At 30.2% G+C, this 18731-nt stretch overlaps 4 protein-coding genes across 7 annotated transcripts; 1 reads left to right on the top strand and 3 right to left on the bottom strand.

Annotated features, from left to right (window-relative positions):
• Window positions 1-134: 134 nt before the first annotated feature.
• On the bottom strand, window positions 135-6992 carry Syn2 (Syntrophin-like 2). 3 transcript variants are annotated; one of them, XM_033478422.2, is made up of 11 exons: window positions 6815-6992; window positions 6542-6747; window positions 5244-5348; window positions 4878-5076; window positions 4625-4750; window positions 4377-4538; window positions 4107-4291; window positions 3875-4033; window positions 3576-3800; window positions 3286-3489; window positions 135-3214 (listed from the first exon to the last, which is right to left on the bottom strand). In XM_033478422.2, exons 2-11 carry the CDS (start codon window positions 6602-6604, stop codon window positions 3107-3109), a joined length of 1536 nt encoding a protein of 511 aa, XP_033334313.1. In that variant the 5' UTR covers window positions 6605-6747; window positions 6815-6992; the 3' UTR covers window positions 135-3106. The 3 variants fall into 3 exon arrangements, with proteins under 3 accessions (XP_033334313.1, XP_033334315.1, XP_033334316.1); XM_033478424.2 differs by having other exon boundaries at window positions 6823-6992; XM_033478425.2 differs by having other exon boundaries at window positions 4878-5073; window positions 6542-6992.
• Window positions 6993-7139: 147 nt separating this feature from the next.
• LOC117225103 (mitochondrial nicotinamide adenine dinucleotide transporter SLC25A51) lies at window positions 7140-9813 on the bottom strand. 2 transcript variants are annotated; one of them, XM_076524298.1, is made up of 3 exons: window positions 9295-9813; window positions 8611-8875; window positions 7140-8524 (listed from the first exon to the last, which is right to left on the bottom strand). In XM_076524298.1, exons 2-3 carry the CDS (start codon window positions 8755-8757, stop codon window positions 7814-7816), a joined length of 858 nt encoding a protein of 285 aa, XP_076380413.1. In that variant the 5' UTR covers window positions 8758-8875; window positions 9295-9813; the 3' UTR covers window positions 7140-7813. The 2 variants fall into 2 exon arrangements, with proteins under 2 accessions (XP_076380413.1, XP_076380414.1); XM_076524299.1 differs by having other exon boundaries at window positions 9252-9309.
• A 280-nt stretch (window positions 9814-10093) lies between these two features.
• On the top strand, window positions 10094-13818 carry Acadvl (Acyl-CoA dehydrogenase very long chain). The gene is made up of 8 exons (XM_033478420.2): window positions 10094-10386; window positions 10965-11172; window positions 11248-11466; window positions 11791-12219; window positions 12288-12551; window positions 12640-12996; window positions 13120-13332; window positions 13418-13818. Exons 1-8 carry the CDS (start codon window positions 10316-10318, stop codon window positions 13553-13555), a joined length of 1899 nt encoding a protein of 632 aa, XP_033334311.2. The 5' UTR covers window positions 10094-10315; the 3' UTR covers window positions 13556-13818.
• LOC117225159 (leucine carboxyl methyltransferase 1) lies at window positions 13815-18354 on the bottom strand. Its single transcript, XM_033478492.2, has 4 exons — window positions 17972-18354; window positions 17122-17305; window positions 16692-17043; window positions 13815-16605 (listed from the first exon to the last, which is right to left on the bottom strand). The coding sequence occupies exons 1-4, from the start codon at window positions 18179-18181 to the stop codon at window positions 16401-16403; spliced, it is 951 nt and encodes a 316-aa protein (XP_033334383.2). The 5' UTR covers window positions 18182-18354; the 3' UTR covers window positions 13815-16400.
• Between the last annotated feature and the right edge of the window lie 377 nt (window positions 18355-18731).

The following is an 18731-nucleotide window of genomic DNA, read 5'->3' as shown; positions in this document are numbered from 1 at the left end:
ATAAAGTCTGTATTTTAACAGCAATAATATTTCTCAAAAAATTTAAGAGTAATGTATGAGATTTAGGACACTGAGGTATAACTTTGAAATAAACAAACTTTTGTTTATATTTTGTGAAGAAAAAATAAATACCCTTTTTTTCCAATAAAGAAAATTTATTCAATCAATTGCTGAAAGATAAGTTGGCATAATTTACACAATGGTGGTAATACCTGTGACAGTCATACAAGGGAACAGGCTTTTTAAAAAATAGTTGAATTGTCTTTTGTTAACTTCTAACAATAATATATTTTAAAACATATTGTCAATGGGAGGATAGACATTATAACACATAAACTATATTTTAAAATATAAGATAAGAATGTTTTATGTCCTTTTTTTACTTTTAGCAATCAGTAATTCTGTAATCCCACATCAATCTAAAACTATTATGAAATCAATTTTTTATATCATTTTATGGTATATAGAGAGATATGGAATTTCAGAATAACAAGTCATTTTTAACTTAAAGCTTATTATTTAGAAAACGCATGGCCATGTTCTCCTATTTACATCAATATTGCTGAATAACATAGAATGACTTGATATATTTATATAATTGTTCTCGTGCATTGTAGAATCCATTAAAATATTGTTATATTATAAAGTAGCATCAAATTTGAAACAAACTTGGATAAAAAACGTTGCAATGACAATAATCTTCCTAACGATGAATGTCTTTATCCAAGTGTTTAACATTTTTTTTATTAAATTAGAAATTATAAAATGGATTCTTCAATGATTAAGTTTTGAGAAAGGAAGATTAATATTAAACAACTATAAATAGCATTATATTCAACTTTTGCAGATCAGCTTCAAATTCTCTGGCTTATGTTACCTATACAATGTAATTGTGCAGTTGTTTTTATTATAGTCTAAATTTAACTATAGAATGCATGCGATGCACATATATGTATAATAGAAAACAGTAATGCCATTATGGAACATTGTAACATATCTTGCACTTAATGAATAACACACAGTTACAATTGCTTTCTGAGTGTATTGATATGAGTCAATACTTGGATGCTCTTGGATACAGTTTTATGGTATTTGCAAATCTAACAAGTGGACGCCTATAAATAGTATTTCTCGGTACTTGCATACTGAACTATTTTGGCCCTTGCTAACAATATTATAGTTTATAAAAACTCACCGCGATGCATCTGTAATTAAATTCAGTAGTGAGTTCTATTTATTCTTTCCTCTGTTTTACCATACGTATGTGGTCATTTTCTAAATAAAGAACCAAAAAAACCCGTTATTCTCTCTCACGCAGGATACTAGAAAACAATGCAATACAATGAAGTGATGCTTGTTTTCCTAGAGTGCCTTTCAATTACAATTAAATTACCATAATAATTTCTGTATATCTCCATAGTAATTACCATAGTAAGTTCTTCAAAGTTTGGACAATGGTAACGCTCTTATTATTTAGACTAGGAGAATCAATTAGTGAAAATGAATTATAATTCCTATTGTATTATATAATATTATTATATAATATAATAATCGTATAGGCACTTTCTACGAGTAACTGGAGACCCTTAAAATGTGCAATGCAAATTAAACATCTGTCAATCTCCGTACAATTAAATTAAATGTCGAATGATCGATCGATAGACTGTATACAAGTATTCAACTGTGAGCGTATACAGTTTCCATTACTTTCTGAGATGATTATGATAAAATTCCCGTAAAATCTTAACGATAGGAATTGTGTATTATGATTAATACAAAGTGCAGTTTGTGTTCTAAACAGCATTCCTTTTTTTCTTCATCCAATGTACATTTATTGCTCTAAATATAATTGTAAATTGGTAGATTAATTGCACAGAGTGTGGTATTAGTTCTGAAAATTACTTCGCATAATTAGTAACGTTAGAACTTTTATAGAGAAAGAGAAGAATAGATTTTTGTAACGCAATAACAAAGACTTTCATATATCAAAATTCTTCGGCGCAAGAACGATTAAAAAAGTTTAAAAAGCATAATTGATCTGTAGATTTTATGATTTAGAATATGTTTTTAACTTAATATTGTAAATATAAACACGAATTTCTTGCACTGCTAATTTCTATGAAAAAATTGACGAACGAATTATTCGCAATATCATTTGTATGTTTGCTCCCTGTGTGATCTATTCTTCCTCATTTACGCATTAATAAATAAATCTTTTAAATAGATGGCCACAGTGGTCTAATGATACTACTTATTGCTATTAGGTTTTTCCTCCACGATTTTTATCTCATTAAATTAATACTGATTTAAAATTAATATTAGACTAATATAATCTCATATTTCCGTGTTTAACATAAGATAAATTTTTTTAGTAAAATGTATGCCGCGGCATTAGATGCATAAAACTTGCTGTTCTAATGAACTATACAACTTCGATGCACTTTTATAACTTATTATTAATTACACCTTGTTCATGGTTTTTAAGGCACCAGATACACGTGAAAAGTAACTCAACGCATGAATATATGAATCATTCCTTAAAGAAGATTGCCTTATCTTCGGAACTTAAAAATCATGAACGAGCGCTTTAATAAGTTTTTAATTCCGACTTAATGTTTCCATTTTTTATATAATAAATGCATGTTTTTCATATTATAAGAATATCATAGAAAACAATATGCTTTCGAAAGTAAAGCAGCTACGCTCTCAAAGTTAGCTTAAAATGTTGCAATGAAATATCAATTTCCTATAAACTTCTAATTTATCAGTATACAAAAATAAATAGCAGTGCTTAATTAATCGCAAAGTACATAACGATATGTATGTATATATACATAAATAACATAACATCTAGCAATTGATATTACTATCTACATAATGGTACGTCAGTATCCATCAAAAATAAAAACGGAAGCATTAAAATAAACAATATTGTATGTAATTTTTCAGAAAACATAAACATATTTCCACTGGGGAATTGACTAGTATTTGACATGTCTTTGTTCTAGTTCATTAATCATTATTATTTCTGTACGTCTATGTAATTATATGAATATTGAACAATGATCCATGTTTTGCATTATTGGCGATAATACTTACTTCAATCTTATGGTGTAGTTGACGTTAAAAAGGTTGGGTCTACCGCAGCAACTTTTGCAGTTAAGAACGCATGCATACAGAACAATAAATTCTGCAGCTGAGAACATTCCAATTCCTACAAATAAAAGAAAAAGCGGATTGATAAATGAACTTCGTTAGTTCATGTGTGTTGTCAAAGCCATATACCTTCGTCTCAATTCCAATACTATCCGGTTCTTGAAAGTGTAATTTCAACCTGCTCTTTCCATCATCACTGGATCCCCTCAATTGAGAAAATTTATAACGCCACACGATTTCTCCAATATCTTCATAAGAAAGCGTGAAGCCTTGAGTCCATTCTAATGTTAATCCTGCACTTCTTCCATTAAACGTGACGGGAAATGTTTTACTCTGTAATAGAATACATACTTAACAAGAATAATAACAAATATTTTTGACATTACCTTTACAGTTTTTACATAAAATTTGATACAAACTTTTAAATGTGTAACAGCTGAACACACTGCGGTGTGCCATGCTGCTTCGACTCTTAAAAGTTCTTGTCTAGTTTCAACACTTAAATATCGTGGCGGTTTTCCAGGACTTTGAGCTAAGAAACAGTGCTGCCTTTCATCCACATTCTCAGATTCTCTCATCACACGGAACATCGTTTGGTAGACTTTAAAAGTTAATGCACATCGAGACCAGTCACCTATGTTACACTAGAAAATAAACCACATATTATTTAATTATCTCGTTTGATTAAAGAATATAGTTCTTCTTAGTTTATACTTACGGGAGGTGTTTCAAATAACAATAAATCAGGTCCTTTTAGCGCCAGAAATCTTGGTCTATAGCTCTGCCATGGCTGATTACTATTACTCACTGCTTCATTTACCCATCCCATATATTCTATACGTTCGCCCACCCCGAAATTCCGATTATATAATTTCATCTAAAAACGTTTAAAAATACATTATTTTAACGATTGGCTTATAGAATTAGTAAAGCTATATAATTTCCTTCACCTGTAAGTGCGTTAAACCAGTAATGTTATCAGTAATATACTTCAACCATTGACTTAGAATAGCACTATCATCACAGTGAATTACACCAGTGCGTGCACCATTTAATCCTCTCACTTCAAATGCATTTCTTCTTAGTTTATCTGTTCCGAAGATATATCTTGTTACATATGCCATCATTAGTGGAACTGAAAATTTGTAACATTATTCTTTTTATTCTCAACACTTTAACATGAATAAGCAAGAACAAAAATTTGATAGAATTATCACAACCTGTTATAACGTCCACCCATTTTTTAGATTGTATCGAGGTTACAGATGCATTTGAACTTTGTCGACTGTGACCACATCTGGGACTGCCACCCTGTCTATTGGGTGAAAGCCACTCGTCCTCTGACCCACCATTTGGAACATTATCCAACTTCTCTTCTTTTTCTACAAATAATAATATAATAATATTAAACTAATATTACAAAATTGCAAAGAGCAAAAATGTGTTAAACACATAATGTCCTGTTCACCATTTTTTTGTAGAAATGGTTTAGCTGCTCTATAATGTTTCACTGTTAAAACAATGATGTCACCAGCATTCCTCAGGATGTTCACAGCATCATCATGATTACATGCAGTTATGTATTCTCCATTCACTGTATTAGAATAAAATATTAATCCATATTTAATTAATTGATATTTAAATATTTCAATATTGATATCATAACATAATCCAAATGGAAACAAGGTGTGCTAACTTCATTTTAAAAGAAGAATACATACCTTTAATAATTGCATCCCCTACGAACAATTGGCCACACTGATCAGCAGCTTGACCTTTGTAAATTCTAGATATAAGGACAGGAAGCTTATGCTCTGCTCCTCCTTTTATACTTAATCCTAAGCCTCCAACTTTCTGTCTGGTGATTTGCACCATTCGTTCCTTAGCATCCAATGGCGGCTTATTGTGATTCACTGCCTGCTAGAAATCAGTATCACTTTTTATAAATTATTCATTTCCTGCAGCTATACTGTAGATGTTTTAGGATTGTTATTAAAACGAAAATAAATTATACTATAAGGTTGATTACATATTTAAGTAATTGTCAGAAATTGCACATGGAAAAAAGTAGATACATTAAACATTACCTCTAAATCTTCCCTTTGAAGTTTCAAAACTTCCATGGACAAATGTAAACACATAGGTATTGGCTTGCTTTTCCCATCACTGACGCTTACCATCCCTGTCCTCACCTATTTCAAAATAATAATAATTTTCTATACTTCCTGTTTGGAAAAGATTTTCTACTATGTGTACTTCAATCCTTTTTCCATGTAATAAAATTCATACAAAATATTTTGTAATCACAGTCAAATAAGAAAATTGAATTTGTAATTTAATGTTCATATTAAATTATCTTCGTATATAAATTAATTATATATATTAATTATTTTATATTTGAGTATATAATTTCCAGTAACTTTATTTCATTAATTATGGAACACCCTATATACAATATTTAATCCCAAAATGTTACATTGAGTTCAACATTGAAATAATTTACATGAAATTTCCAATCAAATAAAATCGATTTCCGTGTTCATTCTGACGCTGAAACGAGCACGGAGTTAAATTGGAACGCGTTTCCAAGATAATATAAAAAGACGTACTAATATTAGGACTCGAAATGTCAATAATTTCATCTTGAAAGACCTAATTTTCTATGACATAATACTCCTCGTTTATCTGCATATTAAGAATAAAATTCGAAAATTCAAAATTCTATAATCGAAAACGCAAATCGTCAAACAATTCAGTAGCGTATATCATGATTTCGTTCGGCTGTCATTCAAGGCCTTAATAACTAGAATTTTTAATAATTATAATATATGTATTAATTTTTTTAAATTCTTTTTGCTAATGTGTTCATACTATTCAAAGTATTTAATTCCTTTTTTATTTTAATTTTCGTAAATTTATAGACGAAACTATGCATTTATGTAATGTATCTGCAGTCTAATAATAATTGTATTGTCAGGAAGAGTTTTCCATTATTTTAAATTGATTGCCACTAATAAAATAGCCACCATGCTATGCTTGCTGTTTTATTAAACAGCATGAGTGCAAAGTGTTTATGCACCATTGTTTCTAAATTGACAATGCGATCTTTAACATGACACTTGCAGTAAAAATGATTTACATCAGTCACTAGTTGTCATAGAATTTTTGCAAAACGAACTGACATGAACCATTTCTTACTCAGTGTTTTACTGAATGAATGTTAACAATCTAACCGAAGGTCAAAGATGTATGAAAACTTTTCTCTGTTACTATACATTGCGACGTTGACGCTTTCGACAAGAACACTTGAATTTTTGAACATTGATGCAGATTCGATTCCCATCACTGAAAGTGACAAAAGCAAGACTGGCATTTGATTTCTCACCTTCAGCTTCTGGTCAATCTTCTCCTCGATCGGAGTGCTCATTTTCGTCGCGTTGATTCTCATTATTCGATCCGATTATGCGGTCCGCGAAAACAGCTCCCCGTATTGCCAGCCGCGAATCACCGGGACCGAGAGAATTTCGGTTCTCCTTGACACCACAAGTCGCATGTTAGTTTCATACGGGTTGTCCGACACAACTGCGGCTGCTGTTCGAAGACAGTAAGGTCATAACCACGGTCCCTTTTTAGAAAAAAAGGAGAAAGAAAAACGCACCGACTTACGCCGGACTAGAATACAGATGTATTTCACGACGCGGCGGGACGCTCATACGGAATTAAAGCCGCGGGGTAGAGTGCATCGTGACTCGTGACGCTTCGAGACGTTCCGGGGGATACGAAAAGCTTGAACCGGGACGCAGAAGAATTGGAGTGGGCTAAAAGTAGCTAAAAGCCCGCGGCCGAGGCGCATCGATTTGCAGGATACGTCGCGCACTGATGCCGCTTCGTTTTCTTTTCATTCGCGGGAAACATAAACGGAATTTCATCCCCTTCGAAACACAAATCATTTGTCATTCCTGTCGAATCAAATTATAATCAACTTTCATTTTCTTGTATGATTTTATTTAAATCTTGGACATTTTGTAAATAGACTACGGATGTTCATATAAATTCACAACTTAATTAGTTGTACTATTTTTGTACAATAAAATATTACATTTGTTGTAGAAACTCAAGAGTCAATGACATATAACCATTATAGAAAATATAAATTTCATTGTTTTTACATATACCGTTTAATATCTGAAACTACATTACATTAACCTTTTATATATAGTACACAAATTGTGTCTTAAATTTAGATTTAAGATTAATTTTTATGAAAATAATGTTTAATTTATAAATGCATAATTGCATAAAAAAGAAAGACTATTTTCCCCCTAAAAACAAGAAACAATAACTTATATGAATTCTTTTATCATTTAAAACATTAATTACAAGTTTTATTTGCTTTAATTTACATTTACTTGTTCATATTAAAAAAGATAATATTTTATAATATTTCCACAATGATTGCAGGAATATAAACATGAAACTATTATTATTTTATGAGATTTTCCATTATATTTCATGTTTTACTCATTTCTGTTCAATCTTGTTTATTTGTTGCAGGAGGAGTGTGCGATCATGAGTTTTAAAATATAACTAATTCTATGTGATAATTATGTTTTCTTTAAAATAAATATTAATTTTCATATCCTAATTCTAATTATTGTTAAAAAATGATTTGTTTAAGGAAATCATAAGATGCATTTATGATTCCCCAGCTAATAAATGATCTTACACAATTTAAATGAACACCTTTATAAAATGATAATATACTTCTATTTCTTGCTGTATATATTTCATGAGTTACAGTCATGAATTTCTGAAAATTACCACCTATTTTTGATTGCATATGGATTTTTATTACATTCATTGGATAAAATATAGTACTTGTAAAACCACCAATTAAAGCACCATTGATGAAACTTGTTACTAATGTTTCCTGGTCACCCATTAATCGTTTCGATTGTTCTCTTAAAACGAAGAATGTAAGATTTGAACAGCTATTCCTATATATAATCGGAACTAACCCACGATAGTATTCTGATAGACCATAATTTTTCAATAAATATTTAAATGCATGAGAAGTGTTTTTAAATTTGTTATGATACCGCCAATCTTGTAGCAGTGTTTGTACTCTTTCAAGCGGCATAAGTATAGCCTCAGCAGTGCCAGCAAAGTGAGCTGCTAATATTCTAACTAACACGTCATTGTTTGTTAACATGTACAAACGTTCTTTACATCCTTCATACATACTAAACATTACACTAAGGGATAGAGTCTTTTGACAAAGGGGTGGTAAAATTCCACGATATAACAATCGTATGCCTTCTTTGGATATTTGTTTGAAAGCAGTATTGGCTGGTACATCTTCCAAAATCTATATAATAGTAACAAAGAAATTGATCTTCTTATTATATACTCACAAATATCACTAAGAATATTAATAAATAATTTTCTACATACCTGTCTAAATATAATTTTATTAATAGGAAAGGTAATAGATACGTTAATAACAGCAGCCCCCCATCCACAAATAAATTCTTTTAAATCATTATTGTTTAATGCTAACACTGATTTGACCGATACATCTTGCGAAGTAATGTTACTCATTTTTAAATTTTCTAGGATAATTTATTCATACAGTGCTACAATTTAGAATAGTCAATCATGTTTATTTCTCCTCTACATCATCCATTTCAAATTGTTTAGATTGACATAACTCATTTACCTGTAAGGATTAAAGTATTTATATCCCCCATAAATTATATAGAAATTTACACAGCAACTTATAATCAATTACAAAAAACAAGTTAAAAATAAAATATCTATAATAGTACTGAGTATTAAAGTAATGTGATAGCCGTATTAAATAAATTACTTAAATAACAATAAACTTAGCATAGACAAAAAAGTTAATTGCACTTTATATGTTAATCATAGATATATGTATTTATTAAAACGTATTCAACAAAATAATATAAACATTTCAAATAAAGTGCAATTGTTATGTATTCTAAATAGTAAATAAATAAATGAAGCTCAATATGTAACACATGTTATTATTGGACACATTATGTAATTTTCATACAATAAGTACTCATTACATGTTGTAAATATGAAACAATTTTTGAGACACTGTACTCACACCTTGTGCAATTTATGACTCAACCCATATTCCCCGTTCACATATGTTGTAAATTCTGCTTCAGTTTCTATATTTCCTGATACATTTTATAATTTCCGTATTACTTTGTAGATTAATAAGACTAGTATTTAACACATACATACACAAATCTTGATCAGCCATACAAATTAATAATTTCTCTTTTATAAAGCCAGATATCAACGAAGCCAATCGAAATCTCACGTATAAACCAATGAAAATTTGCGATCTTGTAGACAGAATATACATGCATATGTACATATGTATGTATACGTACAATGTGTAATGTCACATGCTGTTTTTATATTGTATATGCAGATAATATCTATTTAAGATAATCTTTATTTGAAAGAGAATTTACGGTTATATATGTATTCAATTTTGTCACAAGTTGCTACGATCTACCAAACGCATTTTTAAAATTTTTCGTTATAGCTTTAAATAAAAAGTTTAAAAACATGAGTTTTTTATTTTTTTTTTGTTATTTCAAGTAATTGCAAAATTTTTTAAAAATATTGTAGCCATTGTCTAATAGGCTAGTTCTTCTGCCGTCTAAAAAATTCAAGGCATTTAGTCCAGTTTTACAAATGTTTAAAGCTACTGTGTATGTATATATATGTATAGTACATACTACGTCCCTTATAATAACGTATGTAAAGTAAGATTTAACTGACCACAAGATATTCGTGTTCTATTACAGATATATGTACATGTTACGCGTAGAAAGTTATATGAAAGACGTAATTTCCTGTGATTCATTTTTTAAATTGTTTAATTTTTCGCAGTCTATAATAACGATAACAGACAATACGATACGAGAACTTTGTCCGTGTCTACTTCTAGGAGTGTATTCGTGTATTCAATCACTTGCAGTGTGCCCGAGGCCGAGTTGAGTAGTACATGACATACTACCATCAAGTACTACATACGTACTGCTAATATACTTTAAACGCTTTTGTGGGTTAGGGTAGTACATACCCATCTGTTGACCTCATAAACGTCAGAATGCTTCGAATTGCGAATTTTGTTATTCAAAAACCTAAAAATTTTGTAAAAGTCATAGATTCGAATTTGAGGTGAGTTATTTTAATGTTATAGAAATTCTATGTTTTGAATATCATCAATAATACAACCTGTTGCATGTATTCAATTGTTAACAATTGTGATTATTATTTCAATTTTAACATTAATAAAAAATATTATCAGCTTCAATTTTTAATGTTGTCAATTCAGATGTTAGTTATATATGTTGACATTTAGTCTATCAATAGAATGGACTTTGATCTAGTGATATGTACAAATAATGATATTCAATTAATTAATTTTTTTAAGAAGATATAGGAAGGTAAAGGAATATTTCTATATGTTGACTAATTGTATATGTAAACAAAAATTTATATACAATGACTTTCAGATTTTAATGATCGACATTAAATACAATAGATATTTATTTTTTGTTGCAAAGATTTAGATTCAACACAATACACACTAAATTTGAATTGATTACTGGTAAACTATGAATTACTTATATTTATTTTTGCAGTAACACAAATTTGTAATTTTAGTAGATAACTCAAATTGCAAATTTGTATAAGCCCAAATAATTTAGTTATTAGTTGTGAAAATTAACTTATTAAGGTTTTATTTGTTTCAGATGTTTAGCAACACAAGCAGTTGCAAAAAATGCACCAAAAGAAAAAGCACAGAAAAATGCATCAACAAAGGAATCACAATCATTTACTATGAACATCTTCAGAGGCCAACTACAACCTAGCCAAGTATTTCCTTTCCCAGAAGTATTAAATGAAGACCAGCTTGACACATTAAAACTTTTAATTGATCCTTTTGAAAAGTTCTTCGAGGTATTAATGTTTAGAAATAGAAGAAAAATGTTTTACTGATTTAGGAATTAATTTTTTTTATATCTATGCTTTAAGGAAGTAAATGATCCAATGAAGAATGATGAAAATGCATATATAGATGAAAAGACAATGTCTACAATGTGGGAAACAGGAGCATTTGCTCTTCAGGTTCCAGAAGAATATGGTGGTTTAGGATTAAATAATACTCAGTATTGCAGATGCGTTGAAGTTTGTGGATACCATGATTTAGGTATTGGCATTACCTTAGGAGCACATCAAAGTATAGGTTTTAAGGTATGTATTAGGTAAATGAGGAAGTTTGTGCTATTGCAAAGCTTTCTCATTATTAAACATTATCTCATTAAACCATATTTGAGTAGAAGCACTCAAATTGAGACAAGTAAGACAAATTTTAATAACGAAGGAATAGAAAAGTTATTATTTTTATTAATTAAAAAGATATGAACATTTAATATTAATCATATTTCCTTACATGAGCTCTAAAATTTTAATTCTGACTTAATATAGATTTGTGTGTAATAATGAAGCATTAGAATTTATTATATTACCATTTTAATTGTTTTAAAAATCGTTTCTAAATGTATTTTTAAAACACAGGGTATACTCCTATTTGGTACACCAGAACAGAAGAAGAAGTATCTTCCAAAGGTTTGCAATGGAAATATGGCAGCATTTTGTTTAACTGAACCAAGTTGTGGTTCAGATGCTGGTTCAATTCGTTCTCGAGCAGTTAAATCTGATGATGGATCACATTATATATTAAATGGAAGCAAGATTTGGATATCAAATGGTGGTTTAGCAGAAATACTGACTGTGTTTGCACAAGTTCCAACAAAGGACCCAAAAACAGGAGAAGTACAGGATAAAGTTGCTGCTTTTATTGTTGAAAGATCATTTGGTGGCGTAACAAGTGGACCACCAGAAAAGAAGATGGGTATTAAATGTAGTAATACAACTGAAGTACATTTTGAAGATGTTAAAATACCTGCAGAAAATATTCTAAGTGGAGAAGGTCAAGGCTTTAAGGTATTAATTGTTTCAATCAACAATAAAAAAAGCCCAGATAAAATTGTCATCTTTATATGTTGTTTTAGGTTGCAATGACTATTTTAAACAATGGTAGATTTGGTATGGCATCTGCTCTTGCTGGAACCATGCGTTATTGTATTAAGAAAGCTACCGATCACGCAACACAACGTGTACAATTTGGACGCACAATTGATAATTATGGAAGTATCCAAGAGAAATTGGCTCGTATGGCAATGTTACAATATGTAACTGAATCTCTTGCATACACAATTTCTGGTAATATGGATAGTGGAAGTCAGGACTACCATCTAGAAGCAGCAATCTCTAAAGTATAATTTATTTAACAAAAGAAAAATTGATTACATTACTTTACTATACTGAAAATTCTGTAAAATTTAATATACTATTTTTTCATAGTGTTTTGCATCGGATTCTGCATGGTGGGTTTGCGATGAAGCTATCCAAATATTGGGTGGAATGGGATACATGAGAGACACTTGCCTTGAACGTGTTATGCGAGATCTACGTATCTTCAGAATTTTTGAAGGAACTAACGACATCCTCCGTCTCTTTGTCGCACTGACTGGAATTCAGCATGCTGGCAGTCATTTGAAAGAATTACAAAAAGCTTTTAAAAATCCCACTGCTAATTTAGGATTAATTTTTGAGGAAGCAACGAAGAGAGCAACGCGAGCGATTGGCTTAGGACTAGCACCTAGCCTTACACACTTAGTTCATCCTAAACTGGAAGAAAGTGCTACACTATGCACTAAGGTTTACATTTATTTATAATGTTAATGCCTAATATTTCTAGCTGTCAATTTGTCTGCAGACTGTTGGTAGCCTCGATTATCAGTAATTTAAGCTAGGCGTTACTAATCAATAATTCCTTTATAGGGTATAGAAGCTTTTGGTCAAAGCATAGAATCTAGTCTCATCAAATATGGACGTGGAATTGTAGATGAACAATTTGTGCTTAATAGAATTGCACAAGTAGCTTTTGATACATACACCATGGCTATTGTATTGAGCAGAGCAACGATGGCTGCCAATAAAAATCTTCCAAGCGCAGAATATGAGATTACTATGGCTCAGACATGGTGTGCTGAAGTAAGAACGTTTTTAGTCAAGTTTCAATTTTAGTGTTACTTCTAGTATATTCTCGTTGTACTAATATTTATCAATTACATTTTAGGCATCCGAACGCGTGAAACAAAACTTAACAACAATTTCATCTGGTAAGCAGTTAGACGTGTTTACTAAATTAAGTAAAATTTCGAGAAACGTGTGTGATCACGGAGGATGTGTTCAATCGAATCCTCTAGGTTTTTAAGAATTATAAAATTATTGATATATGAAATTATATTATCTCAAATAATCTATAAATATCACGAAAAATTAACCACTCGTGACTACGAAACTCGAAAATGTAGTTTCTTTTTACATTTTTAATAAGCAATGAGCAATGCAACGAATAATACTTAATGTAATATTGGAGGAATTATAAAAATTTATAACTGTATAGTATATTTTTCACATTTTTACATAAAAAATTGTTATAAATAAAATTGTTATAAATAATACTATACACATGAAGGTAGATGCTGTTTATTTTCCGTTAATCCTCACAGAATCATAAAACCAGTTTCAAGAAGAGTAATATACATGGTATTCAAGTCCTTTTTATAGAATAAATTAAATTAAGTCTAAGTTGAAAAACTGTATTCACATACGCATTTTACTTTATCATACATTTAAACATGTCCAATAAAATTATCACTATTCTTTTTGTTTTCATTTAAGATTTTGCTATAAAATACGAGAAAACAAGTACACTCAATATTTTTAAATTCTAATTAATATTAATTTTCAATTACTTTCTTTTAATTGCAGTATATAAATGCATAATTTAACAATATCACAACGTTACGCAAAATAAGGACATACTTTCTGATCATTTTACAGTCGTCTATAACATGGAAGCACACAGAATACTTGTATAGCCATTGTATGATTGAATTTTTACAGCATCCATAAAAGACAGTAATAACATTAAGTGTAGAATAAATTACATGCAAAAACATAGAATTGTGAAATTCGCGTTTCTTAAAGATAAAGTACTTCTTAAGTTTGAGATTCAAACTATTATCTCTTTAAAGCCTATAAACGAATTAAAAATTATAAAGTAGATTCGATGTATTTGTTTGAATCAAAATGAATAAATAAAAATACTATAGATGCTTCTGGTTTGATTCAAAATCTTTCATTTTGTAAAAGCAACTATCACAACTATCTACTTATTCGTGCGTCACAGTTAAAGATTTTTTGAGTAACATATTGGCAGTGTCTTGTTCCAATCTTCAATAAAAAAAAAGACTATACAAACAATTTGATTCTCAAACTTTAAGCTGTCTAAAACACTTAAGAAGTATATTCAATATCATACCAAGTAAATAAAGTGAGATTGTATGAAAACTATTCTGACAAGGTATAATTTTATTAACGAATGTTTGAAACACGCTATTGGAAAGAATCAATCTACAGTCGCTGATAGATATAACTGTGATAACTTCTCAGAAAAATAGAACATTGGATTATTTGTTATTTTTAGTGCTTGTTACTCCAGGTATGCAATCCTATGTTCAAAAACATACAAGTTTCAATCATACGAATTCACAATTCTTTTTTTAAACATATTTATATACTTTTACTATATAATATTACATCTTATGGTCTAATAAGCCATTATGAGAATATTGGCGAATATATCATCGCGAATAATGAGAAAAATATAGTTGCGGTCACTTCAGAGTTAACACATTAAATGAGGCAAGTAACCGATAGTTGTGTTGTTACTATAACCAAATTTTTGTGTAAATTCTCATACTATTCTTACATTGTGTATATCATAACCCTGATGTTCCTTTTTAAGAAAATGAATCTTCATCAATTCAGCAATTCAGCTGGAGGCAAATTAATCTGCCATCAAATCATTTCCTGAGAATTTCTTCACTATCATTTTATGATCCACCTACATATTATGGACTTATTTATGATGACAATGGTGAAAATACAATTTCCTGTATATACATTTCATATTTTCCACAGAAAAAAATTTAGTATTATATACTATCAGCAGCATAAATTGCAGTACAAGTAAGAACATCAGCTATACTTTAATTAATCCTTTCTGTGCATTGAATTTATCGAACTAAAACTAGCTAAAATGTTTAAGAATAATATATCCAAATATGAATTTTGCATTTAAGTAAAATCTCGTTTTCGTTGCATGTTATGTGTATTTTATATAACCACGTGTAGGGTAAACTACAGATGACTGTAATTAATTAATAGACTGTAATATTAAGCTGACTTATAATGATGTAGTAAGAAATATATGAATATACTCAAAGCATATTTAATAATGTTATTATATGATAGTAAATTCTATAAAGATAAGAATTTTCAAGTACAAAGTAGTAAGTTTTGTATAAGAAAATAATGGATCCACAGACGTTTGTAATATAAATTTTTCTAATCTGTGCATCTCAGGTTGATGTCTATATCATAGGCTGTTAGATTGATTTCACAGAAAATAAATGAAATTTGTAGAACTTAATTGAACGTTGCATATGTGAAAAATATTGAAATTTGCACTTTTAGAATTTAATTTTTGTTACACTTAGCAGTTGGAAAGATATGAATAAAACTTTAAACTCCATCAATATTATTTTTACAGTATACGTATTATAACATTTATAACATACAATTATGATCACAATAGAAATACAGATTGTAGCTTCCAAATCAAATTGGATATTTGAATATCAAAGTATCTTTTTCATATAATTCTACTTACATTGTTTTAATATCTTTTAGAAAGTATTGTATATTTTAATAGATGTACAAACTATATATTCATTTTGCAAAAAAAAATACACAAAATTTTCAAAATACGTATAAACTTTTTAGTCGTCTATCCACCAACTAGTTCATAAAATTTTGTATTTCCAAAAAAAAAAAAAATATATATTGAATTAGAAACATATTAAACTTATTCATTCCATGAACAAATAATGACTTTGCATCACTAGTTGCCACACATAGTTACAAGCTTATACAGTTTTTTTTAATGATGTGGTATTACTACCTGGAGTAACTTATAAGAGTTAGGAAAGCTAACCCTGTGCTATAGACAGATTTTTAAATGTTTGTCCATTCCAAGCAATCGAGATACAGTAATGTTGTAATAACTGAGTTAAAAGCTCTCGTTCATCCAACATTTCTATATGCTCGATTTGACTACGGTCAGATTGCGACAGTGAATCATAGACCTCTACCATGGTCCATGCATTAGAGCCTTCCCAATCATTTAGTGTAAATCTGAAAAATAGTCATTGAACATTATTGCTCTAGCAAATTAAATTAAACATAACAGATTTATAAGTACAACAAATGAATATGTATACCGTCTTTGTTGAGTTTCCAAAGACTCACAGTCTTCTACACCTGCTAACAAACATCCACGACTACGTAAATTAGACAACATAACTTGCCCAAACTTATCTTTCATGTTCACTTGTTCATAATTAATGAAAATACTATTTGGAAATTTCCCAGCAAGCCATTTTAATAATGCAGAAGCTGCATTTGGGTCTATATACACTAAGACACATTCTGCAAGGAACATAGTTGGTAAATTAAAATTAACTTCTCCTTGTGTTAATTTATTAGTAAGTTCAGATATGTGCCGCAAATCGGTTCCCATGACATGATAATTGGCGGCATGCAAATCTGTTGTTGAAAACCTAATTTCTCCATCTATAAAAAGTATATAATTAATAGCAATAATTAATTTTTACATAATAAAAATATAATACTTTGGATCAGAAATGTAACCTTCTGTATTCAACATATCTATCAACTGTTTGTTCTTCTTGATGTGATAGCATTTTCTAGCAGTAATACTTGGAAAATCAAGCTCTATAAAATTTGCTGGACATTTCCCTGTTTCTTTAAGTCTCCAATAAAGTGTATCAAATCCAGCACCCAAGTTAATGATTTGGCTTTTCTCACCAGACAACTATATGAATGAAATAAGTTAATTTTTTCTATGAATATTATATATCAAATTAACTCAAATGTATATTTGTAACACTTGTTACATTATGAAATACTATCTTCATTCTAAAATTTAACTATTATTATATTATAATAAATTACTAATAAAATCTGGCCAAAAATCCTTCAAGTGTTGATTATTAACGTAACACATGTAATATGTGTAAGTAATACTATACACATTGCATGTTGTAACTGTTCATTATATTAGATGTCTTCAATAATATACCTGCTGTTGTAGGATTAATAATTTATGTTTCACAATATGTTTGAAATACTATTATTTTCATAATAAACATCCTATTAATTAATAAGTATTATTCTTAGAATTCGTTAAGGATTAGAGCTGCATTTCAAAAATGATTTATTATTTTAATAAAAAAAAATAAAAAAGCAAAGTTCGACAGTAATGCACGAGATCAACCTATATTGTTGTTTCACGATAAAAGAGGGGGGACCTCAGAAATTAGGACAGGGCCTCGGTCAGGTCAAGGTTTCCAGCACTGCACACATCTTTCGCTACTCGAATCAGCTGTATCCCGGATTGTTTCTACATGTTTCTAGGTTATGCGAATCTTGATCGCGGAATTAACGAGATAACCACGTAGAATAGATCAAAGACACGTACCTTAAGAAATTTGTCGACAAACACCTCAATCCCTTTCACTCTCGCATAATAACCGCGGTTGATTTCAGGTGCTTTTCGTCCGGCTTGTTTCACGAAGAAGTTGATAAATGGATCGGACCAGTAACCAAGTTGCACCGCGTACCTCTTACACTCACTCGCATCATCGTTTGTGGCCTGTATGGCCCCATCATCAGCCATATCTTTAATCATTACACCGACTTCGGTTCACCTCAGTTATGACAAATCATTATTTCGCGTTTTATTCTTTAGCCAAGAACACCGTACTACCTCACTACTCACGGAAGAAAACCTGCACAAACGACCATACTGGCTATAACTGTTATATGTGTGTGTGTGTGTACACTGTACATATATATTCGCATTCACTTGCGGCGCAGGCTCGTGTTACTGCGCGGGTTTCCTGCTAGTGGGGGCATTTCGTAACCCAGACCTAGCGCAGTAGTACATATTCCCTCCGCGGTGTCGCGCAATTCGGGTGACTCAATGAGACGCCATAGAGAACAGAAAAAGTCTCTCTTTGACCTGATTGGTTGATGGCTCTTACAGTCAGAAATACAGTTGCGCGAGTGAGAGAGAAATATACATACGTTTCATGTATATACTAGGTATCTCAAAAATATTGTAGGCTTGAAAAAGATAATTCCTACACAGTCATTTGAAGTACATAACTTTTTCCTTGGCGAAAATGTTTTCCGCGGTTTTGATAACGAGTTATTAACGAAAATATGAACCAATCGAT

Source organism: Megalopta genalis, chromosome 8 (genome assembly GCF_051020955.1).
Source record: "Megalopta genalis isolate 19385.01 chromosome 8, iyMegGena1_principal, whole genome shotgun sequence".
Classification (NCBI taxonomy): domain Eukaryota; kingdom Metazoa; phylum Arthropoda; class Insecta; order Hymenoptera; family Halictidae; genus Megalopta; species Megalopta genalis.
This window is presented reverse-complemented; position numbering and strand designations above follow the sequence as displayed.